This window comes from Cetorhinus maximus, chromosome 8 (genome assembly GCF_964194155.1).
Source record: "Cetorhinus maximus chromosome 8, sCetMax3.hap1.1, whole genome shotgun sequence".
Classification (NCBI taxonomy): domain Eukaryota; kingdom Metazoa; phylum Chordata; class Chondrichthyes; order Lamniformes; family Cetorhinidae; genus Cetorhinus; species Cetorhinus maximus.
Genome location: NC_135886.1, coordinates 7,398,458 through 7,420,807, shown reverse-complemented (window position 1 = coordinate 7,420,807; position 22,350 = coordinate 7,398,458). Strand labels below are relative to the sequence as shown.

The following is a 22,350-nucleotide window of genomic DNA, read 5'->3' as shown; positions in this document are numbered from 1 at the left end:
GAGAGGAAAGAACATTCCTGATTTATCACGAGAGATATAATACTAGCTCAGAAATAAAACAGCAAATAAGAACTCCATTCCCCCCCCTCAAAAAGGAGCAAACTGACTTTTGACCTACCACCGCTGTAACAGCAAATTGGTGTAACCTCTTTTTCAAGTTTGACTTCACAATGTTACAGGTTTAAATTTAAATTCAAGTTTCAAGCAAAAGATTTCAATGAGCAGAGCTGAAGACAATGTAGGAAGAAGTAAATCTCAAACAATAACATCTGTTTCTCAGGATGTACATTTCCTCGCATCAGCTCAGGATTGCTCATGCTCCTCTACTCAATGGGAAAGACATTAATAATAGAACATTACAATATCAATGAGATAAATGACAAAGTAACAATTTTGATGGGAGGTCAATTTTGCACTGTTTAATGGAAAGACTGAAGGCCTTTTTTGAAAAAAAATGTTAAAAGTCTTGGCTTGTGAAACCACTGCATCATATTAGCAAGACAATGTCCTCTATTCAACTTGAAATAACATGTGGCTTGGCACAGCAAGTCACATGAAAATAGGAGGGGGAAAGTGAATGATGATGAAAAAGCAATGAAAAAAATCTAAAACAAAAATTCACTTGCAAGAAAGAAATCTAAGCGACATCAAACCTGACCTGTTCCAAGGAGTGAACGGGAGATTCTGAGGAGGACTCCTGTCTGTTCAGTCATGTTTTATGTTACAAAATCAGGTTACCCAATATTAATGGATTAACACCACAAGCAGCAACGTGGGATTTCAATAGTTAAATCCGAATGGCTACATTTTAAATTAAGTGACTTTGAATAAATAGACTGTGTTAGAGACAAGAATCACATCTAATCAATACAAAACAGCAAAATGCCTGATCATGAATGCCAGAAATGTTTATTATGCTGCATATGAAAAACATGTCTTGCACATCACTGGGCAAGCTACACTAACGTAACTGAGTATCTGAACTGAACTTAAAGCTAGTTGTTCACTTTTAAATGCTGACAAAATAGAAATGCAGAGGAAGCAGACAAACTGCAGTAACAATTTAATCCCAAATAGCCAGTGCTTTGAAATTGGATTCTCAGGTCTTCAGTTTCTTTTACTTTATTTAAAAAAATCAAGTCAAAACTATAGTGATCTACAATTATCAGGGCAGATCTAACCTAGTAAGAGTGTAGGTACTAGCTTAGCAAATACACTCAACCTAACAGACATCTGAAAGCCCCAGTGCACCAAGCATCAATATGGCACTTAATCCATCTTGGCTACTTCCCACCATGGAAGTTGCTTAACCTGTAAACTAGGGTGCTGTATGCCTTAGGTGTACCCACAACACCTTTTAAGTTAAAGAATCACAAACAATGCATATCCACACTAATTTTCAGTAACAGTATTCCATTTTGTAGCACCTTTCCTAAACGAGGGTGTTACTTAAATAGACACATGGGTTGGGTTGAACACAATGTAATGGGACAGCTTAAGAGTCCACATTGCAGAAGGTGAAGGGGAGAGAAGGTCCAAATGTACCTTTTCGAACACTGATTAGATAAAAGGTCTCAAATGGAGTGTACCAGTGTGAATGGTATACAACTCTTTTAAAAGCACAGTGCAAGGCATTTCAACAGGAGTGTAACATTTAAGACTAATTAGCAGCAAATCAAACCATCTCTACATAATGTGCAAGAAGGTAAAGCAAAGTGACACTGGTGTAATAATAAGGAAGGTCTGAAATGTTGCCAGAAATAATCTAGAAAGACATCTGCAAAACTATTAAAAGGATTCTGCATTTCACTAGGCCCCTTGCTTCACCAGCTTATGCTTGGGTGGGGGTGTGGCTGGAGGACATACTCCTAAGCATGGTTGTCCCCTTGCATTGAGAAACACCATGTTTTATTACACCTTTCCCAGAACATCACATCACCAGGCATGTCTGTAGTGTGCCACCTACTATGGACAATCACAAAGGATTACAGTGGAGTTATACCGAACTGTTGGGATATTGGATGGATAGCATACAGAGGCAGGATATTTTCTTTACTTTGGAGCTGTACCCTATGTACATGACTATCCGTTCAAAACTAAATCCCACCTCATGCGATCTTTTAGTTCATCATTCAATCCCCACAAGAGCAAAGGTTTTTTTAACTTCGGATATCCTGCAGAAGCCACTTTTCACTAGATTTATTTTCCTATTTTTTTCCTTTATAAATAATTACAACTTGCAGCCAGAAACATAAGATCTTTGTCCAGCAGCTCAGCAGGGAAACTTGCAACATGACAAATGGCATCTCCAGTCAGTTAATCCTACAGCTTTCATTTGTTAATGGAACTCCCATCACATCCAGTGCCCCACGGTCACTCCAGTCTCAATCTCTACAAAGTGGCGGGTTTGGTGAGGCTTCTATTTAAGAACCAGAGCAACAGCCTCCATTGCTTAATGGCTGCGGTTCATCGTCAATGATCTGTACACCTCTTCGTGCGTTAGCTGCCCGACTAGGATCATTCTCTCTTGCTGCTTCCTCTGCTTGGGCAATTTCAAGCATCTCTGAAAAAAAAAGGAGAGAAAACAAAAACGTTTTAGTAACTGCAAGTGCTGACCAAGTCAGTTGTAGGTCAGGGGACCCAGAGGGCAGGGTGCTAAAAGAAAAAAAATGACTTGCATTTATATAGAAACTTTCATAACATCGGGGCATCCCAAAAGTGTTTTACAGTGAATGAAGTGCAGTCACTTATAAATAAAAGGAAACATGGCAGCTAATTTACAGACAGAAAACTCCCAGTGATGTGATCATGGGTTTTCAGAATAAATCTGTTTATGTGTTGCTCGAGAAATAAAGATCAGAGAGGATATCATGTCACAGCTGAGAACGAGTCGTGGTTGGAGAAAAATGCTTACTCACTTTTACAGACATCAAGAAAGAGTTCTTCAATGCCTTTGTTCACTTTGGCCGAAGTGTGGAAGTGCTTTGCTCCTACTGATGCCGCATACCTGTTGGGGAGGAAATAATTTTGGTAAGTCAAAAAAGAGATTTAATATCCAAAAGGACAAACAAAAATATCAATTTGGGGGCGCAACATGTACGAGCCGTCAAGTATATCGGGATCCACAAGTGGGTCCTCTCAGCTAGGCAGGGCATAAACATACAGAATGGGAAAGGGCACAAGGAAATCTACGGCAAGACATGCTTTCAACAGAATTGTTGGAATACAAATGTCTGAAAAGAGTTGTGTTGGTTTATTGATAGCCTTTAAGGGAGCAATAAGAGAATTGAGGACTCACGAAGGACTTGACACAATGGCAAAGTGAGCACATAGTGTATGGCCCACAGGCCTTAAAAAAAAAACTTAACAAAAATGAATACGTTAAAAAAAGGCTAGATATACTGATGCACTTCATTGCTTTGCAGTTTAAAGGCTAATTGAACTGCAGTATGGCTCTAAAGGATTTAGACTTGCAACATTCAAAAGACAAATTTCTAACCAGGACAAACCATTCCTGCAATTAGAATGCAATGTCCTCTTCCAAGTACGCATGTAGATCACTGAGTCACCAAACAAGGAGGTAAACCATTCAGAGCAGTCGGTAGATATAATGTTCCAACTGGGACTTAGCAATACGCATCCTTGTTTGGAGAAACAACTGACTGTACTGTATGTACTTCCATTATATAAAAGTCTATACATACAACAAGAGGCAAGAAATCAGCACAGATGCTCACCACCAAATTCCTGAAATTAAAGACCATTTCCTCAACAACTGAATTAATCATCGACTGCAAGGGCAGACTGTAAAGCTGAACTTTATCCTACCCTCACTCATCAACCGCACACCATTTCCTGCTGGGGACTGGATAGCATTTAGGAGCAGGAGAAGCCTGGAAACTGGGCAACCAGCTCTGGCACCAAGACCCTGATTTGACTCTGAACTGCCCTCTGAAATGACCTAGCAAGCCGCTCAGTTCAAGAGTGATTAGAGATCAGCAGCAAATGCTGGCCCTGCCAGCGAAGCTCACATCCCATGAAAGAATTAAAAAAAGCTGACTTGACTTTTCGAAAATAAAAATCAATCGACAGTTCACAATAAATCCCTTAAGGCTGCCTCCACATGAAGCTGTGTACCAAACACACTTCAGCAGATGCTGAGGTAACATCAGGAGGTTGCAAAATTCATCTCCAGATTTTCCTGCAGGTTCCGTTCAACGTGTGATGCTATAAAGGTTGTCGTGGATCGATTTGCTACCGATAATCTTTTTTATCCATAGTATTTGTCTCATTTCATAGGATTGTCTTTGATAAATGCAGCAGTCTGAGTAATTTTAAAATGTAAACTGCATGTTTGAACTGACCTCTGTTCAGATAGGCTGGTCATTTTAAGCGCTTATAATTGATGAGTAACTAAAAATGGAGCACCACATCAGCAATTGCTTTATCTGTAATAGGTTGATGAACTAAGCTGCTAACTGTAACAATAGGTGACTGTTGGACCAGAAAATAAAAAAAACAGGATACCTCTGCAAGATGTTGCGTAGGAGGAGGAAGTGCCAATGTGCAATTGAACTCAAGATGTGGAGTGTGGCTGGGTGAGCAGGAAACCAGCGTTTAAGTTGGCACAGCCAAAAACAATTGAACTTATGGAGTCAGGTGACCAGCACTTTGGAGAATAAAGAAGAGGGTTTGTCAGCAGCCACAGCTGGTGTGCCAGTGGAATTAATGCTGGTTACACCCTAACACTTGCCTAGCCAAAGGGACAGAAATTATCATGATATCACACGTTATTCTATCCAGAGACTGATAAGGTAATAGCCAATCATGGCTGTAAACCACTGCTGTGATATACGATGTTGTGTTGACTTTTGCCACAGACCCAGTAAAGGCCGGTCACCAACTGGCATCAGGTCAAATTCTTAAGGGAAAATCTGACGATACTTACGCCTCTGCTTCTCCAACGGACACATTCCGATCCTTCTCCAGGTCAGTTTTATTTCCTGCGATTTCAACAAACGTTATTAAGAACGGGAAGCTCCAGTCACCACCACCACCAGAAAAGGCAGCAAAACCGTAAGCTAGTTGAAATTTAATAATTTTATACATTTTTTTTAAAAAAAAATATGAGAATCCAAGTGGAAGGGTGAAATGACTTAGAGCGAGACTGAGTAAAGACGGAGCTCAAAGTGGAAGCGAAGGTCGATGCAGCAGGAGGAGTGATTAAAGGATGTCAAGCCTGGGGTATATATATTTTTTTTAAATTGAAAAAAGCGTCTTGAAATGGAGGGACACACAGCAGATGAAACTTAATGCTGAGGAGCGCATTTGGTAGGACAAACAAGGAGATGCAATAGGGACTAAAGGATACAATTCTAAAGGGGATGCAGGACCAGGGAGGGAATACATGCACAAGTAAATTATGACAGCTGGGCAGACAGAAAGTGGTTAATGAGGTATCCGGGATCCTGGGCTTTATTCACAGAGGCATCGAGTATAAAAGCAAGGAAGTTATGTTGAATCTTTATAAATCACTGGCTGGGCCTCAGCTGGAGGACTGTGTCCAATTCTGGACACCGCTCTTTAGGAAAGATGAGATGATTTTTTAGAGAGGGTGCAGAAAAGATTTGAGAACGACGCTCAGAGAAGATTAGAGGAAATTTGATGAAGGTGTACAAAATCATAAGGAGTCCAGTCTGAGTAAAAAGAGAGGGAAACTGTTCCCATCGACAGGAGAATTGAGAATCAGAGGACAGTGATTCAAAGGTGAATGGTAAAAGAACCAAAGGCAAAAATGAGAATTTAAAACAAAAAACACAGCAAATAGTTACAATCTGGAATGCAACTGCCCGAGCTGGAGGAGGGAGATTCAATCATGGCTTTCAAAAGGGAATCGGATAAGCACCTGAAGGAAAACAATTGCAGGGATGCGGGAGGACCAGGGTGAGAGGCCAGCTAAATAGCTCTTGCAAAGAGCCAGCACCAGCTCAATGGGTAAATGGCTTCCTTCTGTGCTGTAACCGTTCTATGAAAATCTGAAGAATGTGGGAGGACAACCCTATTGTTATAAGTGTCCTGGGAAAGGAATCAATTTTCAGTTTATAAAAAGGTAGCATAAATCTGGTCTGATGTCAATGGCTTCAGTGAAGGAGTGGGCAAACTGCTTAACACGGCAATGCTAATTTCACTCGGCCATCATGGTACATCAGCAAATAGATGATACGTAGAACAAAACTACATTGTGTGTGTTACAGTTTACTCAGAGTCCGAACTGCTGTGGCAACACACACGCTTTTACATGCATGTTAGTCTGGAGCTATGGATAGTGATGGTAGAGGCTCCAACATTCTTTCCATCACACGGCTGACCAGGAATCTCTCCCACTCTTACCACTGCCATTGGCGAGTGTTGGAAGGATTTGCAGGTCGATAATCAGCCTGTTTGGCCACGGAACACACACCTTCCTTGGCTATCAACTCCCAAAAAGAAACGGCTCAAACCCGGAACTTCTGACTCCGAGGCAGGGAAGCGACCCACTTCGCCACGAGGCCACCTTATAAAATTACATTAGCAAGGCTTAAAAGGAAAAAGGATGCTATCAGGGCAATTTTAAAAGAATAAAAAAGGGTGGCAGAAAAACAAAGAGCCACAGCAGTTTTCACTTGTAGGTACAGGAATAACTTAAAGAGAACAATTTGGAGGTCTTAAAAAGGGGTGATACAAATACGACGATGTTAGGAGGTCACGTACCTACGATACAGAGACAGATTTCACTGCCAAGCATCTTCCGCAGCTCTTTCACCCAGTTCTTCACCTGTTAGGTTTAAAGACATTTAAATTTACCTGGACAGACCTGACGCCACCAATATGAGCTACCGCCCAGAAAGTTGAAATAGGTTACAAACAACTTACTGTAACAAAACAAGCCATTCAGCCAGACAAGCCTGTGCTCTACAAAAGTCTCCTCCAATACCATCAGGGTATACTTCTATTCCTTTCTCATGGGCTTATCTAGTTTCCCCTTAAATGCATCAATAACTATTCGCCTCAACTACTTTTTGTGGTAGGGAGTTCTACAGGGCAGGGAATTCCACATCCTAACCACTCAAGGGAAACTTCTTTAAACTGAGTTCCTTATCAGATTTACTGGTAACCATCTTATATTTGTGACTCAGCGTTCTGGATTCACCCACAAGTGGAAATATTTTCTTTACATCTACTCTATAAAATTCTGAAAGGATTTTAAAGGCCTTTAGTCTTGGAATAGCAGGAATCCTAATATCCCAATTGTTAGACTGGCATATTAGCAAACCCCTTAATTGCTGCATGCAAAATTTCAGTAGAATTATTGTATTTGCGCAGAATGCTTCACAAAAAGCATTTTTGAAGTAAGGTTAATTTGCTTGCATATCATTAACTGAACATGACTCAATAGTACACTTGCCTCTACATCAGAAGCATGTGGGTGCAAGACCCACTTCAGGACTTGAAAAGCTAACATACTCAGTATGTTAGCATGTTGGTCAAGTCGTGCACTCTCAAGTGCTTATTCCCATCTTTAAGATGATTGTTAAGAAGCTCCTGGTACTACTCAAGAAAAGCAGCAAATCATCCTAAGGACATCACCCTTAGCCAGCGCACACAAATGAAATGCTAACTTGGCTCGTTATTTGTGGGATCTTGTTGGCTATTATATTTGTTTTCACAACAAACTCCACACTGTAATACACTGTACCCAAAAACAGCAATAGGCCATTCTCCCTTCAAGCTTGTTCCATCACTCAACTGCATCATGACCGAACTGTACCTCAACTCAGGTTCAGTCTTCACTCCCCATGCTTCAGGTGCCCTTACCAAATAAAAAGCTATTGATCTTGCTTCAGTTTCAAAATCTCAGCTGATCCGATACCCGCAGACTTTTGGCAAAAGACAGCTCCAAATCTCCACTATTTTACAACGAAACTTGAAGTTGCGACAGAATCTATTTCATTTTCCAAGTCACACAAAAGTACTCACAATTATCTTGAAGTTTTTCTTTTGGGGTTGGGGACAGCAATTGGTAATATTAATATCGAGAACGTGAATTTGGCTGCAAATGACTGAGAAAAATTGAAAGACTTGCATTTCTATAGCCTTTTTCACCTACCACCAGATGTGTCAACGTGCTTTACAGCCAATTACTTTTGAAGTGTAGTCACCGTTGTAATGTACAAAAAAACGTGGCAGCCCAATTTGCAGAGCAAGCTCACACAAACAGCAGTCCGGGCGGACTTCATCCTAGGGTCTTAACGGAGGTGGCTACTGAGGTCGTAGACATGCTGATGTTAATTTTCCAGAAATCACTTGATCTGAGTAAATGTGGCACAGGATAGCAAAGGCCTGGGGTTGATAAAAGGAAGTTTGAGGAGGAATTCATTCATGTTCATGCCCAGGATGAAGACAAAATTAACCAGCTAAAGAGGAAAGGTATTTGACAACTTTGGTTGAATATCCCTGGGTCCAGTTCTCCTGCATTGCATTGCAAAGCTGATGTCAATCTTTAGATCAACATACACATGCGAGCAGACTTTTTCTGCCTTGGGACACATCAAATGCAAGAAGCACAACAGACTAACGGATGGAAACCTCAGCGCTGAATCGCAAAACGTCCGAACATCCCTGAATCCCAATCCAAGCTCGTGGAAAACAGATCCAACCAGAAGTCGCACTGTGTATGAAGGAAGTAAGTGTCGTGTCAGGCATGCCGACGACCTGGCCCGCCCAGCGGAGAGCATGGTCAATGCTTTGATGCTGGCCTGAGCGAGAACACGGATGTTGGTGCGTTTATCCTGCCAATGGATTTACAGGGTCCTGCGCAGGCAGCACTGGCTCCCGAAACAAGCCCTCTACTCGCAGCTTCAACAGGGCAAGCGAGGAGGGCAGAGGAAACGCTTCACGGACGCCCTCAAAGCCTCCTCGACGAAGTGCAACATCTGGGAATCCCTAGCCCAAGACCTCCTGAAGCGGAGGGAAAAGCATCCTGGGAGGAGCTAAACCCTCGAGTCTCATTGCCAAGGGCTAGCCAAGCATTGACAGTGAAAGGAGCGCGTGGCAACCCGGGCACCCCCTCCACCACCGTCTGCTCCACCTGCAACAGACTGTAGGTTACGCGTTGGGCTCTTCAGTCAGCCGAGGGCTCATTTTTAGTGTGGAAGTCCCCGGGGGACTGCCTAAGCAAATGTAAGTAAGGCAAGCGTAAATATTTCTTTTGCTTTTACTATTTGTAATTGTTGACAGTTCTATTAGTATATGAATGCTTAAGCATTTTCTGTAGCTCAGAATAAAAACTCAACATGTATCAAATGTGTTTAATCTTATTCACCGGGCCGTGGTTAGTGCACGTGCCCGATTCCAATCTTGTGGCCCACTGGAGATGAAGGAGGGCCACTCATGCGGCCCACTCATTAGCCTAGGGTGCCCATCACTGTTTTACATCCAACCCGATGGGGCCTCGGTTTAAAGTTTCATCTGAAAGACTGCGCCTCCTACAACGCAGCTGTCCCTCAGTACTGCACTGGAGGGTCAACCTGGATTTCTGTGCTCAAGTTCAAGAATTTGAACCTGAAACCTTGCGACTCAAGAGCGCTACCAACTGAACCACAGCTGAAGAGGGAAAAAAAAGTGTTCCTGTAGCAGAAAACAGGCATCCACAGATGCAGAAAATAATTTATGGTTTTATCAATCGATAGTATCAATTAATGGATAACTGGGAGTGTCTGTTAATAACAATGTAAAAGGTAATCCAGAATGATAAATAGCCCACCTTCTGAAATGAGTCTTCATCAGTGATGTCATACACTAATATGGCACCATTTGAATCTCGGTAGTAAATGGGACCCAAGGCGTGAAACCGTTCCTGTCCAGCCGTGTCCTGTATGGGGGAAAGAGAGCTTCAGATGCTGAATTCTGGTGTAATGGAATATTCAAGAACACAAGCCAAAATGACAAGAGGTCATAAAGCTCTTGAAAGTTCACCCTTAAGGGGGCAAACCTAGGGTAGCAACTAACCTCGATGAAAACACAATACTGCGGATGCTGGAAATCTGAAACAAAAACAGAAAATGCTGGAAAAACTCAGCAGGTCTAACAGCCTATACGTGGAGAGAAAAGAAACAGTTAACGTTTCGAGTCCGAATGACTCTTCTTCGGAGCACAACAGACTTCTTCAGCTCTTGAAGAGTCATACAGACGCGAGTAGTTAACTGTTTTTTCTCTCCACATTTGGGTTTTTAGACCTGCGGAATTTTTCCAGCATTTTCTGTTTTTGTTATGAACTACTCTCTTCTCTATTTCCCCCAGCTGACTGATCATTCTAAGAAAATCAGATGTCTGCTTATAAAACCATCCTGTGTTTACTGGATACCGCAGCATGATGATATTTTAAGTGCTTTAAAAGATACATTACCTTGTTATTAAATAAAAATCCTATTTGAGATTTGGAGATAAACAAATGAAACTGGACACTGCTAACCATAAATAATTTTTCTCCCCAAATCCAGATTTTCTTTCTTCGCCGAGTTTGATGCTCTTTTCAATTTTCTTCCCTTCAAAAGACATGAACAAATCCGCCCGCCCCCCACCCCCACCCCACCCCCACCAATCCCCATCCCCCACCACCTCACGGAGCTGATTTCTAAGGCAGCAGTCACTCCCTTGATATCCCACCAAAGCAACACTACGCAGGCCTAGATTAGTAAGTGGAAGGTCAAAGTGTCTTAGTCGGTCTCGGTCTGTCTTTCTCTCTCCCACTCCCCAAACCTCAGACATGAGTAATGTACAAGACATTCCATATCACAACCAATTCTTTCCCTTTCTGACTTGGCTGTTTACACTTTCGTTAGGAGAGCTGCAGCTTTCAACCATTTGGTCAGATCATCACAGAACTCAGTGCCTTTTAAAGTTTACCAAGTGTGTTTTTAAACTGAACCTTCAACATGAAATGTATGGCACGTACAGTGACAATTATCATTGCTTCACTGATCACAGTACCCAGGGGAGGGGGGAATAAAACAGAAAGAAGGTCAGTTGTTTGTAGGTGACCCAGGACTATAGCGTGGAAGCCAGATCCAGTGGATTTCTATCTTTGGCAATCTGCAATCTGAGCTTTTGTTGGCCCGGGGGGGGGGGGGGGGGGGGGGGGGGTGGCGGTGAGGGTGGCGGCAGGGGTAGCAGCAAAGGAGAAGAGGTGCAAACCACCCAGCCACTTCCTGCAAATCCAGGCCAGAGTTTGGGGCGTAGCTCGGGGCTTTTCACAGATCTCCCCATGAATTCCACCCATCATCTACAGGCTGAGATCAGGATCAGGCAACATGGGGGATGGGCTGACCATTTTCAGCTGCCTCCATCCTCAGTCCACTTTGGCCTTGGGAAGCCCCTTATCTGAGCTCTGGAGTGCTTTTCTTATTTAGGCTACTTCATTGTGGCGTGTCGTTCTGTCGCCCCCTTCATGGGTACAGGCTCCTGGCCCCATTATACAAGTGACCGCATCCTTGGCGATTTGGACGGGGTGAACGCCAGGGCATGTGGCTGCCCAAGATTATCGGCAACAGAGTGGATCTATAGGAATTTCAGCCCTTCCCTCCCATTGCTTGAACATTATGCAAAGCACTTCATCAGAGCTTTCCCGCTGGGGATTTGACCCCCTTTAAACAGGCTGAGATCACAATTTCAAAATGGATTTCAAACAGGAGTTGGTGGAAGGGGCCATTCTCCTGATGGAGCTTACAATTGAAATGTGATCCTTTTGTGTAACAGTGGATATCTCTCATGATCCCAGCTGAGCACTTACACAGGCCCAGGAGCAATGTGGTAAATGGAAGAGAGGATGTGCAGATGGGCTATGACAGTGGGAGGAAGAGACTACTTTAGGCAAGCTCTGTGTCTGTGGCTGGTCAGCTAGAAAGGGAGGCTTTGGCAAATGTTGGCACCCAAGAGTTCAATGGTGCTGAGACACTTCCAACATTGCAGAAGGAGCAGGGAAAAAACAAAGATTGGAGCAACTTCTTCTCCAGCCAATATTCGACCAAAGTCAGGCTGCTAAACATTTTCGCATCAATTTTTTGCCATTAATCATAACCCATCCAATTTACAGTTTTCTGTCGCATTTCAGTATGGATGGAATTTTAATGCGCTATCCCTGCTTCTGTGCAAATTGCCTTAAATCAGAGGAGTGTCACCAGCCTATTGATTTTTCTATGTCCTTTGTATCGCAGCATATAAAATATTCATCAGTTTACAGCTAGTTCTTAACATTTCTGATGAATGATCCAATTCATTATATTCATTCACAGAATCACTGGCCAGGTCACATTTATTGCCCATACCCAATTGCCCTTGAGATGGTGGTGAGCTGCCTTTTTGAACTGCTATGCTCCATGTGGACTAGTACACCCACAGTACTGTGGAAGGAATCCCAGGATTGTGACCCAGTGACAGAGAAGGAACAGCGATATAGTTCCAAGTCAGGATGATGCGTAACTTGAAGGTGGTGGTGTTCCCACACACCCGCTGCCCTTGTTCCTCTAGGCGGTAGAGGTCGCAGGTTTGGAAGGTGCTGTCGAAGGAGCTTTACCCAATGGAATCGGAACGCTCCAAAGCAACACCCAGTACTGTCCTACTGGGAAGAATAGGATCGAATCTGTGCCCAATGCGTTAGTAACCCATGGTCTTAGCCACTCAACCTGCTCCTCAACAATATGGAGGAAGACAGGCGACACTGAAACAGCCGCTGAACAATAGCAAGATGCAGGAATTCTCTACGGCTTCAGTGAGCTGCAGTCACTTCAAAATTATGTATCCAGACTTGGCACAGTCACGTGTTGGACAAAATGTTATGAACATCCTATTACACCACCCCAAGGAACACAGCCATCAACAATAGTGAAAACCAAAAAAGTCTTACAGTGCTTAAATTCAAACAGAAAATACTGGGAAAACTCAGAAGGTCTGGCAGTATCTGTGAAGAGAAACAGATTTAACGTTTCGAGTCATACGGCTTTTGAGCTTTGGCTCTGAAGAAGAGTCATGCGGACTCGAAACATTAACACTGTTTCTCTCTCTCCCAGGTTCTGCCAAACCTGCTGATTTTTTCCCCAGCATTTTCTGTTTTAATTTCAGGTTTCCAGCATCCGCTGTATTTTGCTTTTAGCTGAAGCCTTACAGTGCGTTAAGCTACTCACCCATATCGCAAGATTCACTCGCTTCCCACTGATGTTCAATTTCTTTGTCAAGAAAGAGGCCTAAAAATGAGAAAACAATTTGAATAGTTGAGTCACAGCAGCTCCAATGCCAGAGCGCTAATATCTGGCTTCCTTTCCATTAGGAAAAAAAACACAAAACCTCAACTGTGTTAAACTGGCCAGCTGATTTCGCTAATGAAAAAAATTCAACTTCTGCTTCATAAAAGTTCACTTTCAATTTTTAAAGTCAAAAATATTTTAAGTTGTCCATAACCCTTAGTGCTATCAGCATTTTAACAAAATATGGCATGCCCCATTATCAACAACATTAGGGGAGCAGTGCGAAGCCAAGCTAAGGAAAGGACATAGATGCCTGGGTTTAGAAATTGGGACAAATTTCACTGCAAGGAATAGTGAAACAACAAGGAAAGGTTAAAAGGTCCGGGAATCACAATTTAAACAGAGAGTGCTGAACTTGGAGATTTTAAAATTTCACAGAAGTTCTTCATTCAACATTCCCTCTTGAATGTGGGAATTATCAAAGCACAGATTAGGAACAAGATCTAGGCTTAAGGAAACAAAAAAACCAAATCATCCAACAGGAACAAAGATTGGATCACAAGAGATTCCTCCATTAAGCTTTTGCCCGTGAGACTTTATTGCAAATAGCACACAGAGAATACAAGAGGTCTGACAGTCTCTAAAAGACAGCAACCACTTTCTAATGATGGATCACGTCCAAAACATGAACCGGTCTCTCTCCCTCGGGCACCTTTTTTAGAAAATTCATTTGTGGGATGCGTACATCACTGTCAAGAGCAGCATTTATTGCCCATGACTTGCTGCGTACTTCCAGAATTTATGAATCTCTCTCACACACAAAAGAATATTGCCTGATCGTACCTCTGAAGCACATTAGAATGTTTTCCATTCGACGTTAAAATGAGCTGTATAAAAGGAAAGCTGCTGTCGTTGAGGTGTTGCAGGGGCTCTTTTCTCTGGGAGAGAGAGAGAGCTGTGGGATGATCTGATAAAAAGCATGAAATAGAACAGACATAAAAAGGTCTTGCTTCTACCTGTGGTGAGACGAAACAATGCTCCATCTAAGCCACACAGCAACCAAGAAATTCACACACAGGCCGCACACAAGTCAACCCCTTTAAAAGTTAACGTGCCTGCGCAGCTGCACAAAAAGACATTTTAAAGGGCCCACACACAACAAAACAAAGGGAACATTGGCCATAAATACATGATTTAGTCACAAGTGGCAATTCAGGAGTAAGCTCTCCACACAAAGAATGGCTAGAATGTGGAAACCACTACAACAGGACATAACTGAGGTGCACGACATCAGTGCTTTAATGGAAAACTAGATAAACGAGGAGGGAAAAGGGAATAGAGGGGTGTGCCTATGGAGTTTGGTGAACAAGGATGGGAGGAGACTCGCAACAAAGTGGCATGGACCAGTTGGGCCAAATGGCCTGTTACTGTGATGTAAATTCTACACTTTTCAAGTACAGATGTAAATGTCAAATGAATATGCAGGTATTTTACATCATGGGTGTCATGTATGTCACTGTGCTAACACAAGTGAATTACTGCTTTCTCCCAAGGATTATTTTCTACTATAGGTATTAGACAAAACCTGAATACACTTCTCACTAGACCACGATGGAAGAAACTACCAAGGACAAAACATACCTCCAAACCCACGTGAAGTGAAAGTAGAAACATCTTAAGTGAATCAGCCAATCATGACTACCACTACCCCTCGGACACCATTCCTTTCTCTCAAATCGTACTAAACCATATATTCGTTCCCATCTCTCTCACTAGGTGGCCCAACATCTCCATGATATTTTAAAGACTTGCAGATGTATAGCGCCCTTCCCAACCACGAGACATCCCAAAGCACTTTACAGCCAATTAAGTGCTTTCTGAAGTGCAGTCACTGTTGTAATTAAGAAATGCTATTAAGTGAGCCATGGCTGACACCTTGGTTTTCATTTCATTGATACACAGGAATTCTACTGCAGCTGGGGATCAAATGGTCTCAATCTGCATTGGCTTCAAGCCCATTTCACTGATCCCTATTTCCTCCACCCATCAAATCAACCATCAATTTCAAATGTCACAGCCACACAAGTCAACAGTGCATTGGTTTGGAACAAGCTGGTGCTTGTCAAATAAGCTGTGTCAAAGTTGTTGGGACCATCGTACATGTACCCTCTGATATAACTTGTTGCATTAAAAAGTGGTACGTGACCTATTTCAAACCTTCATTGGAGCGGTTACAATTCTATTCCCTTTGATACTACACAAGTCCCAAACTTGACTCTGTACTAGTCAACTTCGACAAGGCATGGTACCTGTCACTGCATCTCAATTACTCAATAGCTACATTTCTGATATCTGAACTAAAGTTCACTAAAGATTATTGTCCAACCTAATCAAAGCCCAATTGCTCAGTTATAAAAAACAACGCAAGTCTCACTACTCCAGCCAAAAGGGATTTGGGGGCTAACAATGGAGGTGGTTAAGAGTTAGGAAAACAAGATGAGGGACAATCACAGGTCAGAAACACACCAGCTTGTTCTTTAAACATGACATTCTGTTTCAAGGCTGGGTTTTCAGACCAGGCACATCTCAGTTCTGAAGAAATCATATTGGACTCCAAACATTAACTCTGTTTCTCTCTCCACAGATGCTTCCTGACCTGCTGAAAACTCACCCCCACCTCCCAAAAGTCTGGACTAACAGCCAAAATCCTATAGATTCTGCAAATATTTTGAGAACTGATGCTTCAGACAAGATGCACAATGATCGATAATCTTAAAAGAAACTAAATATCACAGCTCCAACAGGGTTGGGTTACTCAGGACAAGTTTTATGCCTTAGCAAATTGTACGAAGGTCTGTCAGGAAAACGCCCCATTGTATTCTGACCAAGAGTCATACGGACTCGAAACGTTAACTCTGTCTTCCTCTCCACAGATGCTGTCAGACCTGCTGAGTTTTTCCAGCTATTTTCGTTTTTGTTTCAGATTTCCAGCATCCGCAGTATTTTGCTTTTACCATTGTGGACCAGGTCGTCTGCCAGTTCATAAACTGGAACTTCAAATTTCACAGGGCGAGGACTGTCCCTTGCACCGAGCGGGCAATGGCTGACACACCTACCCACAGTCCTGAACAGGGCTGAAACTGCCCTATCAAAAAAACCATAAGACATTGGACTTGCGCAGATAGGTAAACAACTGGAACTAAACTCGAGAAACCTTCCGTTTTGAACAAAGTCCCTTAATTAAAAATAGAAAGAAGAAAAACCCGAATAAACAGGGCAACTATTTCAAGACTTTGACAATACATTAGCAAAGTCCACAACCTAATTAATGTCCATTCAAACTCTTCATAACCGTTATTTTAATATAATTCCAGACTCTCCGTCCTAGTTACATTAGCAATTGGCGTTACAAAAGTTCCTTGCTTGACCTTCTCAAAAAAGGGCACAAAACTCAAGATTTTCGGTCAGTACTTCCAAGCAAATTTACAACGGACACGGGTGCGATTCAGCAAAGGCAGGGACTCGGGGTTCCTGACAGTCCAGAGTGGTTAGGCTGGAGCCGGTAACTTGCCGGCTGGGGCGTGTATACACGGGCGGAGAAACCCACCATGATGCGAATGTCAATGGTTACATGTCCCCAATCCGGAATCCAGAGTAAATAATAAATAAAATCACCCCAGTTATCCATGCCCCTCCTTGTGCCGAAGCCAAGAGCGGGGCTATAAATCAGCTGCTTCACTCATGAGTTAATGATTTGGCAATTATCAAACAACTGGGCAGAACTGGGGGACCAGCAAGTTTACACTTATCCTCAGAATTACCTGGAAAAACTCAGCAGGTCCGGCAGCATCGGCGGAGTTTTTCCAGGTAATTCTGTTTTTGTTTTGGATTTCCAGCATCCGCAGTAGCTTTTAGCTTTTTGTTTTTACACTTATCCCCCACCCCACCCCACCCAACACAACCACACACAAAAAAAGTGCTAAAACACAAGGCTCCGAAATATTTCGAAAAAAGACCTGTTGTTAAAAAGTTTCCTCAAAATAGGAAAGCAAATCAGTTCAGTCACCTAATTTTAAAAAAAATAAGTCATTTACAAAACGAATAGGATGGGTTGAAACCCAGAAATATTGTAAGTTTCTCCCAAGTCCTTACAACACGCGCGAGGGTTTGTTCCCCAGGACGAAACTGGCTCCTTGTCACTTTCAGGCGAGACAAATGTATCGAGTCGACAGTATCCAAATTGATCAATGTATCGAGTCAGTATCAGGACACAAGACTTTGCAACTTACACTGTCCTCCGGAGTCCCACTCACTCACCTGTAACGTGGTGATGTGTTTGTCGCTGAATTTGTTCTCACAGTATCTCAACACCAGGGAGGTTTTACCCACGCAGCCTTCCCCCAATAGCACTACTTTGAAACAGTAGCTCGTAGCGGCTGCCGCCATAATAACAGGAGACACACTAGCTTGGTGAAAGGCAGTCTCATCAGAGCGGGAGAGATTTATTTATTATTATTATTTTTTTTTTAAATGGTTACTTTTCTCCTGGCGTTGACCCGGCTGCGATTCACGACCCTGCGGGGGTCTTGCTTCTTCAGCTAGCTGTAGGCAAATTGCGACAGAACATTTTAAGATGGCGCCCTCCTCCTTTCCCAAGCCCAGGGAGCGATCAGCTGATGTGCAGAGAGGGCAATAAATGCGGCAGTGCCACACCCCCCCGCCCCTTATCCAGCTCTGACAACCCAGATCACATGAGGGTTGAGGGAGGAGACAGAAACTCCGCTGTGAGAAGTGTGCACTCGTTCGCACACAAGTCATTACACGGGCTGTTCACATCGTGGTTATGTCCCCAGTAACCTAAAGATTCAGAGACACAGTTTCATCATCCCGCTATTGTACAGGAGGGGGGCGGGTGGGGAATCTGGATGATCATGAAACCAACATATTGCCATAAAAGCTCATCTGCTTCGTTAATGGCCTGCAGGGGGGAACATCTATATAAAAGCAAAATACTGCGGATGCTGGAAATCTGAAACAAAGACAGAAACAAAAAATTGCTGGAAAAGCTCAGCAGGTCTGACAGCATCTGTGGAGAGAAAGACAGAGTTAACATTTCGAGTCCCTATGACTTCTTCAGAACTAAATAGAAGTAGGAATGTGGTGAAATACATACTGTTTAAGGGGGGTGGGACAGGTGAAGCTGGATAGAAGGCCAGGGATAGGTGGAGGCAAAGGAGAGATTGCAAAAGATGTCATAAACAGAAAGTCGAGGGGGTGTTGATGGTGGTGATACTGACTAAAGGAGGTGCTAATGGTGACATTAAGAGTAGAAAGCAGGATGAGCCAGTGACAGATGGCCCGAGCGGAGGTGGGGAGGACAGTGGGAGAAAAGATCAAAATAGGCTAAAAGGTGGGGATAAAACAATGAATGGAAATAAATGTTTTAAATAATAATACTAGAAATAGGTAGGAAAAAAATATATATATATAAATTTAAAAATAAATATTTGAAAAAGGGAAATCAAAAAGGGGTGAGGATGGAGAAGAGATTTCATGATCTGAAGTTGTTGAACTCAATGTTAAGTCCAGAAGGTTGCAAAGTGCCTAATCAGAAGATGAGGTGCTGTTCCTCCAGTTTGCGTTGAGCTTCACTGGAACAATGCAGCAAGCCAAGGACAGGCATGAGAGCAGGGTGGAGTGTTGAAATGGCAAGTGACAGGAAGGTCTGGGTCATGCTTGCGGACAGACCAAAGGTGTTCCGCAAAGCGGTCACCCAGTCTGCATTTGGTCTCTCCAATATAAAGGAGACCACATTGGGAGCAGTGAATGCAGTAGACTAAATTGAGGGAAGTGCAAGTGAAGCATTGCTTCACCTGAAAGGAGTGTTTGGACCCTTGGACGGTGAGGAGTGGGGAAGTAAAGGGGCAGGTGTTGCACCTTCTGTGATTGCATGGGAAGGTGCTGTGGTAGGGGATTGAGGTGTAGAGGGTGATGGAGGTGTGGACCAGGGTGTCCCAGAGGGAATGGTCCCTACAGAATGCCAACAGCAGGATGAAGGGAAGATGTGTTTGGTGGTGGCATCATGCTGGAGTTGGTAGAAATGGCAGAGGATCATCCTTTGAATGTGGAGGCTGGTGGGGTGAAAAGTGAGGAAAAGGGGGACCCTATCATGTTTCTTGGAGGGAGGAGAAGGCGTGAGGGCGGATGCGCGGGAGATGGGTCGGACACGGTTGAGGGTCCTGTCAACCACCGTGGGTGGGAAACCTCGGTTAAGGAAGAAGGAAGACATGTCAGAAGCACTGTTTTGGAAAGTAGCATCATTGGAACAGATGCAACGGAGATGAAGGAACCGAGAGAACAGGATGGAGTTCTTACAGGAAGCAGGGTGTGAGGAGCTGTAGTCGAGGTAGCTGTGGGAGTCGGTAGGCTTGTAATGAATATTGGTGGACAGTCTATCACCAGAAGTTGAGACAGGGAGGTCAAGGGAGGGTAGTGTCAGTGATGGACCGTGTGAAAGTCTTGGAGGGGTGGAAATTGGATGCAAAATTAATAAAGTTTTTCCAGATCCAGATGAGAGCATGAAGCGGTACCAAAGCAGTCATCGATGTACCGGAGAAAGAGTTGTGGGAGGGGGCCTGAGTAGGACTGGAACAAGGAATGTTCCACATACCCCATAAAGAGACAGGCATAGCTGGAGCCCATGCGGGTACCCATAGCCACACCTTTTATTTGGAGGAAATTAGATGAGTTTAAGGAGAAATTGCTCAGTGAGAGAACAAGTTCAGCCAGACGGAGGAGAGTAGTGGTGAATGGGGGGATTGTTCGGGCGTCTCTTTGATGAAGAAGTGGAGAGCCCTCAGACCATCCTGGTGGGGGATGGAGATGTAGAGGGATTGGACGTCCATGGTGAAAAGGAGGCGGTTGGGGCCAGGGAACTGGAAATTGTTGATATGATGCAGGGCATCAGTGGAATCGCAGATGTAGGTGGGAAGAGACTGGACAAGGGGAGAGAGAACAGAGTCAAGATAGGAAGAAATGAGTTCCATGGGGCAGGAACAGGCTGACACAATCGGTCTACTGGGACAGTCCTGTTTGTGTATTTTGGGAGGAGGTAGAAGCGGGCTGTCTGAGGTTGGTAGACTGTGAGCTTGGATGCTGTGGAGGGAAGATCTCCAGAGGAGATGAGGTCAGTGACAGTCCTGGAAACAATGGCTTGATGTTCAGTGGTGGGGTCATGGTCCAGGGGGAGGTAGGAGGAAGTGTCTGCGAGTTGATGCTCAGCCTCTGCGAGGTAGAGTTCAGTGCGCCAGACAACAACAGCACCACCTTTGTCAGCAGGCTTGATAACAAAGTCAGGGTTGGACCTGAGAGAACGGAGTGTGGCAAGTTGAGAAGGAGACAGGTTAGAGTGGGTGAGAGGAGCAGAGAAATTGAGATGGCTGATGTCACGCTGACAGTTCTCAATGAAAAGGTCAAAAGCAGGTAAGAAGCCAGAGGGAGGGGTCCAGGTGAAGCGAGAATACTGGAGGCGAGTGAAAGGATCCATTGAACAGGGGGAGGACTCCTGTCCAAAGAAGTGAGCACGGAGACGAAGGTGGAAAAAGAGTTCAGCATCGTGCTGAGCCCAGAATTCATTGAGGTGAGGGCGTAAGGGTATGAAACTGAGTCTTTTGCTGAGCACTGAACGTTCAGCATCAGAGAGGGGAAGGTCTGGGGGTATGGTGAGAATACACAGCTGGGGCTGGGATTAGAAGACGGGATGAGGTCAGAGGGATGGGAAGGGGTGGAGAGTCCTGGATGGGCATTATTATCAATAAGTTGTTGGAGCTTGCATTCCTTAGCACTTGAAAGAAAGGGATATCTGCCTTCCTTACCTGGCCTCACCAAAATGTGACTCCAGACCCACAGCAGTGTGGTTAACTCCTAACTGCCTCTGTAATAACCTAGCAAGCCACACAGTTGATTCAAGCAAGGTAACTTACCACCACCTTCTCAAGAAAAGCTTCCTAGGGATGAGCACTAAATGCTAGTCAGCGCAGCCCGCATGGATTAATCAAAAAATTAATCAGAAAGATGAATAAAGACTAAAGTCTATCTAGCTTACCTTTTACCATCCTGTTGTTGCATTTAGAACCATATAACATGAAAGGAGGCCATTTGGCCCATCATGCCTCTTGGAATCTAGTTAGTTCCCTTTCCCAGCACTTTCGCAGCCCTGTGAAGTTACCTACTTCAAATAAGTATCCAAATACGCTGAACTCTTCATATCCAATTCTCCTTTAACAGTTACTGTTGAATCCACTTCCACCACCCTTTCAGACAGCGCATTCCAGGTCACAACAAATTGCTGGTTGTGAAATCGGGCTCCGTAGTATCTGTTCCAGTTAGTGGGATGCACAGCACCTCCAACTGCATCCAGTGTGGCCCACATAGTGCCCAATATTGGAAAGGCTGCTCACACAGGCATTTCATTGTGGGGAAATGTCTATCACAGCTAAATAGCTGCAGGACTGTAGAAAGGGTGGGAAGTGGGTGTGAGGCAGGCATCATTGGAATATGTTGAGGCTGTGGTAGAGTACCTGGGTGTTAGGCGCGAGCCCTGAGTGTTAGGACTGTTGATGAGTGAGTGCTTCGGGTGTGGCGTGTTGAACAGCCTGAGATTAGTGATGCATTAGGTCTGAGGTTCTTTGATAATGGATTCCATGGATTTGACCACTCATGTGAGGTCATTAAACTTCTTGTGGGACTGCATATAGGTCTTTGGGGCAAGGCTCAGTACATTGACCTATTGAGGTCCCTGACCACCTGCTCGCACTCCCTTATAGGCATTCCTTGAGGGCCCCTTGCCCCTTTCAACCTCCCCCACTTGGAAACATGCCCTCTCACTTCCACCTTTAAGGCCTCCAGCACTACATCCATGAACCTAGCAGTCCTTTCTCTTCCCTATTGTTTCATTTATGCAGCTCTTACATGCAACCAATGCCAGCAGAAGCTCCTTTGCACTGAATCCAGCTTCCCTTTAAAAGGGACAGGCTGCCTTTAAGAGCAGTAGGCTGGCTGAATGATGTACAAA

The 22,350-nt window shown here is 43.8% G+C and overlaps 1 protein-coding gene across 1 annotated transcript; it reads right to left on the bottom strand.

Annotated features, from left to right (window-relative positions):
- Positions 1 to 892: 892 nt before the first annotated feature.
- Positions 893 to 17,944, bottom strand: LOC144683411 (ras-related protein Rab-21-like). Its single transcript, XM_078546398.1, has 7 exons — positions 17,595 to 17,944; positions 13,218 to 13,277; positions 9,803 to 9,910; positions 6,751 to 6,814; positions 4,949 to 5,003; positions 2,919 to 3,007; positions 893 to 2,563 (listed from the first exon to the last, which is right to left on the bottom strand). The coding sequence occupies exons 1-7, from the start codon at positions 17,721 to 17,723 to the stop codon at positions 2,424 to 2,426; spliced, it is 645 nt and encodes a 214-aa protein (XP_078402524.1). The 5' UTR covers positions 17,724 to 17,944; the 3' UTR covers positions 893 to 2,423.
- Positions 17,945 to 22,350: the final 4,406 nt, after the last annotated feature.

Coding starts and splice junctions, on each gene's coding strand:
- LOC144683411 (XM_078546398.1), bottom strand. CDS start 17,723: ATGGCGGCAGCCGCTACGAGCTACTGTTTCAAAGTAGTGCTATTGGGG. Junction 5,004..6,750: donor AATCTGTCTCTGTATCGTAG/GTACGTGACCTC, acceptor TTGAAATCGCAG/GAAATAAAACTGACCTGGAG. Junction 2,564..2,918: donor CTTTCTTGATGTCTGTAAAA/GTGAGTAAGCAT, acceptor TTTTTTTTTCAG/AGATGCTTGAAATTGCCCAA.